Genomic DNA, 9,349 nt, shown 5'->3' on the forward strand with positions numbered 1-9,349 from the left:
GCTCGTTTTTGTTCATTTCCTGTTTCACACTCTTACAGACGCCACCAGAGAAGCAGCAGAGGCCGAAGAGCTTGCAGTTTGGAGACCGGCGTCTCACCCTGTCGCTCTTCCAGGGCGTTTCCTCTCAGCTCAGTCTGTCCAACCCTCTGAGCCCCCTGCCTGCCTCTCCAAACACCCCTCGCAGCTCTAGTATGTAGCCAAGCCCAGTGCACACAAAACTTAATGGTACCAGGTTCAATTCCCAGGTGGGGTACAGCTGTTGCACCCTAACCTGAACCTGAGCCGAGTAGCTTTAGTAAATATCTAGTGGCGTAAGCTAATGCTATGAGAACACAACAAAAAATGCAAGATTTGTAGAAACAGTTATTCGAAATAGCTGTGATTTCAACATAGACAGTCTGTTGATGACGCTGTTGATCTTTGAAAAGTAAGACTGTGCCTTACACTGTCTTTCTTAGGTTACACGGCTCTCCCAAATGACAACGACATGACCTCTGAACCCCCAGGGACCCCCCCGCCAATGCCACCGAAGAAACACCCCCACGACGGCGACAGTCCTCGCAACTCTGCTGAGGTAATTTTTTTTTTCCCTCAACATAGAAAACAGTAATACGACCAAGGAGTAGGGTTAGTGTGAAGTTGTATGAAATGAACCTAAGGTATGGTCTCTGAGTTTCCCTCTCTTTCCCTGTAGTTCGTTCCTCCATTGCCTATGAAAGTGGACAACAGGCCACCCCCGCCCCCTCCCAAAACCCGCAAATCCATGTTTCCATCATATGAACACAGCCCACAGTGAGAGCACATGGAAACAAGTCAGGAACCGGGGGTTGTGTTCTACTCCCATAACCTCCCCGTCTTCTCTGATCTGCATGAATGCGGTGAGAATGAAGAGGGGGTTGATTAGGGCCATTGTGAGCAATACTGAGGGACTGAACAAGAGACAGAACCTGGAAAACTTTGTACCAGATCATGGAGGAGGATTATGCCTGTAGTTTCCTTGGACTCAACCAGCTCAACCAGGTGTCCCGGAATGAAACTGGACAGGGAGGCGTGATTTTTGGGTTTGCATTCCAATTATGAATTTTCTGTGGCTTGTTTAGAAATTGTAGCACATTTAAACTGAGATGATTTAAATACATATTTGTATATACTGTTGTATAAATCGTGTGTATTACTACTGGGCAAAGGGTTGACCAAAGGTTTATTTTGTGGTTTTTCATTATATGTTGAAATTGGACTGTATTAAGCCATTAATACCAGAGTGTTTTGGGGCATTCTGTATTAAAAATGTGCTCAGATGCTGCATTAAAATATTTTCCATACATTTTATATAATTGCTGTATAGATGACTATAATTATACAATGAAGATGTAAAACAGTTATTTTGTACTGAGCATCTCCAGAGTTCACAGAGCCTATCTGTTCCGACATCATAAACGGTCCATTACGATCACAATATATTGAAATTAATTAATTTTCCTCTAATGCACGCACTTGAGGTAATCCATGACATTCATCGGATCAATAATATTTCTGGTGTAATAAAAGTATCATTTCATATTTCTGTGATGCTAGTTTAAGCAAACATTCGTACATGGGGCTGTATGCATATTTATCTAGAAGAGCAGACTGTATTCTCAGATGACTATCAGTGTAATAATAATTAAAATCATCTGCAGACACATTGACTATGCATACTGTGAGGGGGATGACAGCACACTAAAGATTTATTGCTTAAGTGCTTTAATGACCTCTTCCATCAAATCATATTTTTTTGAGACATGCACTGGATGGCTGTTATGTATATGCGATTTTTGTTATTTTCTTTATAAAGAACAAAATAATGTATCTGTAGCGATTTCCTGCTTCTCTAAGCAGAAATGAACTGTGTTTGTATTTTGGTGTCTTTCATTTTGACACTGTAAGGTTCGAGCATGGAACAGTGGTTCATGTTGGTACGTCTTTTGTTATAAGAATTAGTCACGGGACATCAGCTTTTTGTTAAATGAGTTTGGTCATTTGTTGATTTATTGTTGCCTCCTTTAACTTATTTCCAGTGGCAGTCCCATCTATTTGGGTTTACAACCTAGCGCTCCTTATTGAATAATTCAAGTGTACCGAACAACACGGACCATGTGATTGCAAGTATGAGATGAATGAACAAATCAATTAAATGGAAACAAAGAGACTAACTATTTTAATGCTGTTTATTTTAAAATAAAACCCATTTAAAGAGTTATTTTGCAAATGATTGAGCATTTTATAGACTTGCTTTGTGTACAGTTTGCTTAGGAATTTTCTTTAATGTCCAGTTTACTATGATTGTGGTGTAAGATTGTCAGTATTGTAGATTTTCAGGGACCTAAACAAAAACTTTTAGGGAAGGGAATGGACCTAACTTTATTTTTTTAAGTAATATTTTTATTTTAAACACGTACAAGAAAATCAGAATCATGATACTGTAAAAGAGACGCCTGTGAGGGGATGTACAATAGCATTGGCGTGGCGACGCCAGACACTGAACTTTTTAATCAACTTGTAAAGCTAACCAAACAAAAATAAAAGATTGAATTCATGAGTGCTTGGCTGGTGAGATTGTTAGCTCAGGATTTTCCAGTATATGAAGTCAACAGGAAAAAGGCAGTATTACATGGTTGACCAGTAGGAAATAAGTACACTGTTTGTATTGTAAAGACACAAAGAACACTACATAACAGTTACAGTTCTAGGAAGAAGGTTTTGGGAGCCAGAATTAATTACTCAAGTTTTAAATCTGGGATAAGTTTTAAAGTAAGTAAAGTAAGTTTTAAATCTGTATATTTACACACACATATACACACATACACACACATACATACACACACACATACATGTATGTACAATAATTCTTCAGCTGTGTTTGATGGATTGATTTGTAAGCTGCTTAAATGTATTTATTGGTGCAATATCTTGTATTTTACATTTAAAAGATCAATTTCACAATTTTCATTTAATCTTGAATTACAATTAGCTACATACTTATGTACTTTCAGTGGACATGCATAAGCTAACCTTTTTCATCAAATACTTTATTCAATCAAATGCAATTGCTCTTTCCAGTTACCAACTGCTACTCTGTTGTGTATCCTGCCCAATATTTAACAGTAGTAATAAAAATCTTGTTGAAGTACTGCTGTCTCATAGACTATAAGTCTTCTTTTTAATATCTTACACACACCAAGCCATCATTATGACAGTGCTAAATTAAATTTACCATCTTAACTGTTGTTTTGGTAAAGCCATTTATCAGTCAACAGTTTGTGCTCATTTAATTGCTGCATTGGATAAATACTTCTTATCTTACACATTATAAGGCCCTGTTTAGATACTGCCCTCTACAAATTGGCAGCAGCAATAAAAAGAATTGAGGTAATGGGTATGATATTCTGCTGTGTCATATATGCTTTTATAGCAGATATCATTTACCATGCTTGTGTACAGAGTGCCTGTAATTTCACCACAGGGAAATATAAAAGTAAGATAATATTTTGTCTTATTGATGGGCAGTATCCCTCTTGACCCAGTTTGCACCTAAGATCTCAGAATACTGCATCTGGCTTTGTTTCTTGATGTGATTTCAGAATGAGTGACCGCAGTTTCTCCCAGAAGAGCTGCTGGGCGTTGGGGTCGCTCCCTGGCCAGTCCAGGCAGGACTTCTTGCAGAGCTCCCTCCGCAGGCGCTGGTGCTGGGACAGCCTGCGGGAGGGGATTTTCTCCAGGAAGATGAAGACGAGCACGTCCCTGTTCTCTGAGAAGAGCTGCATGTGCGCCATGCTCATCTCCAGCTTGCACCAGTCGCTCTTCAGGAAGTGGCTGGAGATGACGCACAGGGTCTTACGGCTGCGCTGGATGCTGCCCTCCACGTTGTCCAGGATGGTGCTCCCCAGGTCCCAGTCGCGGTCCGACACGCACAGCCTTATACGGGGCGGCCCCGCGCTGTCCTCCAGGTGGGGGATGAGCTCGTGCAGGACCCACTGGAAGTCCTTCTCGCTGTAGGCCACGAAGGCATCGAAAGCAAACCTGGGGTGGTTCACCCAAACCTCTCTGTTTTTTCTCTTGGACAACATGATGTACCACTGATAGTATATCTTCCACCTATAAGAGTACAGGAGGCCAACTGTGCTTCCCAGCACTATGATCCCCAGCGAGATGTAGAGGATATACCAGATATACGCAGGTATGCAGAGTGGGTGGAAATCCTCTAGCAACAGACCCTGGATGCCGAGTGGGAGGTGACAAAGGAAGTTCTACTTGACTGATTGGTTGTCAAGGGAGCCGAGCCAAGACGACACCCAAGCAAGGTCGCAGTCACAAATGAAGAAGTTGGAGCTGAAATCGACATAAATATCAAAGGGGAATGAGCTGAAGAGACCCTCGGGCAATGTCACCAGGTGGTTGTTGCCGAGATCAATGTGTACCAGGTTCTTGTTGTATTTGAAGAGGTCAGCTGGGAGACTCTGTAGCATGTTGCTATTTAAATTCAGTATCTCAAGGCTCTTAAGTGAGTCAAGGGTCCCAGCAGGGATGTCCTTAATGCTACAATCTGTTACATTTAAAAACCGGAGGGCACTGAGTCTCAGGAAAGCATCACGGTCTACCAAATTAATTGGGGACTTGCTTATAACCATCTGATACAGACCAGAAATATAGGAAAAAGCCAAGGCATCCAAAAGGTTTATGGAGGATTCGTAGATCTCAAGGGTGGCCAGAGGACACAGTTTGAGATCGTCAAATGTGCTCTTCATAATGTTGTCAAATTTAACATAGTACAGTCCTAAGTACTCAAGTCTGGAGTTCCTGAGGTCAAAAAAGACAGTGTCTAGAACGGACTCCTGGATAGGGCCGATTCGCAGAGACTTGAGATTGGGGAGCTCATAGAAAGCCTGGGATCCTACCTGCAACATGGAGTAATGCTGCATAATCTGCAAATGCTCCAGGGACCTCACATAAGTGAATGTGTGGGTGCCCACTTGGTGAAGCCAGCCATAGCATAGATCCAAGAAAAACAAAGATGTGAATTCGTGGAAGGTCCACTGGTTGATGGTCTGAATGTGGTTTCCACTCAGAAGCATGGTCCGTGCTTTAGTGGGGATTCCCTTTGGTAGCTATTGGGAGACAGGTGCAATTCATAATGGCATTACATTGGTGTTGTTGACCTTCCACAGTTGGGAACAAATGTGCTTGCGATAAAGGAAATAATAGGAGCATACTGGTGTATAGCCCCCAGAACAATGACCTGATGAAGACCAGATTTTAGATGAAACATTGTCCATTATTGCACTGGGAATAGCAATACTTATTTTGGGAGCTTTGTATCAGTGGTGTTTTTATGCAGGTATTTTCTTTGTGTTTATTTATTTTCTACCTATATCTTGCACCCAAGGAACCATCAGAAACCTCACCTGGGTCAGCTTGGCGCCCTCACAGTTGAGCGTGTCATTGTTTCGGAAATAGAAGCAGATCCCGTCCCGGCTCTGGTTAGCGCTGAGTCCTGTGCAGTTGTAGAAGTCACCCCAATCCGGACAGTCGTCGATGAAGGTGATGACTGGGGTATCCCCGTCGGGCGGGGCAGTGGTGGACTGAGGAGTGGTGGTGAGGGGAGGCTTGGAGGGGTGAACTATGGGGCCAGCAGTCATAGTAGCAGTCGGTGCTGGAGATGTCAGTGTAACCACCGTTGTCGGAGGGGTCGAGGTGGTGTACCACTTGCCAGCCTCTCGACTGTATCGTGCCATTTTCTTATGTAACTGCCATCTCCTCCTCCGGACACGGTCTTCGTCGACAGCTCTGCTACTTCGCACGTGATCAAATTGCTGTGCTGAGTATGGCTGATGAGAAGGCCGAATCATCGGAGGGGATGTTCTTTGCAGACGGCCACTCACTGCAGTTTCCCCACCAGCACAATAGCACATGGGGACCAAACTCAGAGTGGCGGTTATCACCCACAGGACAAGCATCTTTCTCCTGCGCAGTGAACAATCAGGTGAAAACACGGATCACAAAAACTAGACCCTCAAAATTTTGCCACTTGTCTGTTACTGTTGTCCTCTATTAAATTTAGAATTCCAACTAATTTGAGTTTACTGCATATCATCATTGTTTTTTTTTTTTTTTATTGTTGCACTGTTCTTATTTGTCTGTCCAGTTTATTTCTCTGCAGTTATTCTAACACTACTGAAAATAAAGTTCTGTTTGCATGAGACTCATATTGCCAGAGGACGTCTGAATATTTTTTTTGAATTTTAAGAATGAGACATCTGTGATTTGTGTCCTGCATGAATCACCTTATCACTGCAGCTCTTTGCAATTAGTCCAGTTGTAAGGAAGTGTAGTTTTTTTCTGTCAAACTGGTAATATAAGGTCAGTGCAAACTAATAACTTCGAGTTTTGAGCAAATCCATAGCTTTATCTCATTAATTGAGGTTACTTGAGTAAAGAGTACTTGAAGGAAAATTATTTTTACCCATCTTCTTTTCTCTCCCGGAAAGGTTACATAGCTTAATTAAAGATATTTTATATCCATTTGTACAGCTGGATATTTACTGAAGTACTGTAGGGTAAACACCTTGCTTCAGGATAACCCCCCCCTCCCCCCCCCATGAACAGAACCTTAAGCCTTTGGGTGACAGACTGGGTTCCTTTACCCTTATATAACATTGCTACCTCAATACAAAAGGTGATTCAATACATATGTTTCAACACAAACTTGTTAGGGCTATGCAAGTAGTTCAGACATTTCATTTAATATTATTTGTCTTTTGTGATTTCAAATGAAAATGATGTGAAAGCTATGATCATTTACATTTTTGTTCAATGTTTCATTCCATTATGGCTTTGCAGGACAAAAGTCTTTTTCCCTTTTTTTAAAAATTTAAGCTGAATGACAAAATTGGTAATGTTTTTTAGTTTTTATATGCTTGAGGTGAATGTTCAAGTTCCATGAAATGCCAGAAAAGATAAGGGGCTAATAATTACACTGGAGCCAACTGACTTCAGCTCTGTGTGAATAATATTTTTAAAATTGTGGATGGTGATTGTTTCACTGAATTAAATTTGAAAAAGTAAACATCCTCTTATAATGTGATACTATGCCCCCTAAGAACTTTTCTTAGTGTTAAAGTTCAACTATTGAAAGAGAAAATGACCTAACTTCTATGCATTCAATCCACTTAAACTATTACACCAAATACAGTAGCAGATAAACATTATAGCACATGTCTGAAATAATTTGTCAAAGTAGTTCTCTCTACATTTAGTGAAACATTGTTCCATATATTTAATATAAGAACTGGAAGATTGATGATCAAAGACTTACCACACTGGAAAACCAGGAAATGGCAATCTTCTTCAGTGCTTTCTCTGGGGGAATAAAGTGTGTCAACTTTCCGGAATGGCTTTGTTTCATTTATGGCAGACAGTTTATTGGCCTTAGGAACGCCCTTGTTTCCCTGGTTTTTGCAACATCCATATTAAGTATTACATATTGCCGGTATGCATCATAAAAGAAATGTCAATACCACCAGGCCTGCAATACAGATTTATACTGAATATCTCACAACTGGATGTGATAAGACTTTTTGTCCCGCTTTTATACTGCAAATGAAGTCTTATCTCTCCTGAAATGAAGAGCATTCAGGAAATACTTTGAGAGAGATGCATTCTTTTGAAGGTTCAGTCTTTTGAACGTGGAAGCAAAATAGTCAAAAGCTGTTTGAATGCAATAGGTTTGCAGACAAGTGGAAAATTGAAAGTCCTTCACTGGTCAACACAAAGCCTGACATGTGAAATATTCTTTTGTGTGGTTCACAGAAGTTATGCATTTTGTAAAATCTTCAAGCATCCTGACCTGAGGAATTCATATGTATTTTATTCACATGCATGCTTGGTAATTGCTACATACCAAGTGGAATTATTTTCAGTCATGTCATGACCCTGCAGAACATGTTTTAGTAACCTTGTGAATTTCAAGAGAAAGAAAAATGAGGGTATGGCTTAGCGGCTGCTAAAGTGGGAGAAAAGGGCACACGTGTCTTGCATTGTGGAACTTGATGCCTGTGTTCCTTGATACCCACAATGTACAAGTTCAACAGTGTTATCAGTGGTAACAATGGTAACCCATTGCCATAGCTTGTTGATCCATTGTCACCATGAGGATGGAGAAACAATAACAAGCAATGAAATCTTCCAATGTGGGTGTTTACACTGCATCAATGCATCCACCATCACAACAGCAAGACATATGTCTGCCTGATGTTTTTGTTGTTATCACACAATGTACAGCGTTTCCAGGCCCAAGTAGCACATAACTGAGAGAGAAAACATCCAAAGAGACGACATCCAAAGAATGCAAGCACAATATCTGCACTAAAAGCATTGGCTAATACGACAATGAAGAAGTCAGCATCTTAAGCGGAAAAAGATTGCATTTTACTACTGAATGGTTGCCCAATCCATCTTACTTTGATGTTAACACTTCTGGTGCTAGTTAAGCCTACATTGTCAACTGGAACACACTTCCAAATCACGATCCACCTATCTTGTTCACTACCATAATTAGTGCTCCCGATAAGAGGTTATGTTTAATTACCTCAGCATCCACTTGACTTAACAGCTGTGTGATAACATTACACTTTGGTCTTTGTTTTTTTTTTCAAAGCAATTTAAACTTCATTAGGCTCTGCCATACCTCTTTCAATGTATGATTTAATGAACACACTTAGGTTAAATAATCTAAAACAATACCCAGCCCAAGCCTGATACTCATGTTGCCATCAAGCAACCCATGCTGCTTTAACTCTTGCATTGCCTCCCAGGGTGCTGGGAAAGTGAACATACACAACTATGACAGACCACCTATGCTTTAGTGTGTGAAACCAAGGAAGTCTGATGCTGTTTCATAAAGGTTTTAAAATGCATGTAGCTGCCACCATGTGTTGATAAGCTGCATGCATTTCTCATGTATTTAAATGCATCCACTCTTCCCAATATGTTTTGATCACACATTGAAACTCTCAAAAACTCATTTGCATAAAAAAATACCAGCCCCTGGTTTTCTCCCATTATATATTATTACGCACTATACGTACTAGCGTATATAATTCACTAGTACGTAGTGAACCTGTTTAGTCAATATTCCCAGGCACTTTACTGTGCGAGATGACAAATTTGGGGGCATTAACCCCCCCCCCAAAGAAAAAAACATTTAGTGAATGTGCCCCTTAAACTGTAACTGCCTCACTCTGTAATTGTGCCAACAATTTAAGAGCATTCAGTGGCTATTTGTAGTCATAGGGGAGTGATCAGGAGGAGCAAG

The 9,349-nt window shown here is 40.7% G+C and overlaps 1 protein-coding gene across 1 annotated transcript in view; it reads left to right on the plus strand.

The window, feature by feature from the left end:
* dock5 (dedicator of cytokinesis 5) overlaps positions 1-2,548 on the plus strand; it is a 32,867-nt gene extending 30,319 nt beyond the window's left edge. Inside the window, exons 49-51 of the mRNA XM_036526320.1 lie at positions 39-189; positions 459-574; positions 695-2,548. Of these exons, the coding sequence (XP_036382213.1) occupies positions 39-189; positions 459-574; positions 695-796 (369 nt within the window). The 3' untranslated portion in view covers positions 797-2,548. The remainder of the gene's footprint in view (positions 1-38; positions 190-458; positions 575-694) is intronic.
* Positions 2,549-9,349: the final 6,801 nt, after the last annotated feature.

The sequence above is a fragment of the Megalops cyprinoides genome, chromosome 4, assembly GCF_013368585.1.
Source record: "Megalops cyprinoides isolate fMegCyp1 chromosome 4, fMegCyp1.pri, whole genome shotgun sequence".
NCBI lineage: Eukaryota > Metazoa > Chordata > Actinopteri > Elopiformes > Megalopidae > Megalops > Megalops cyprinoides.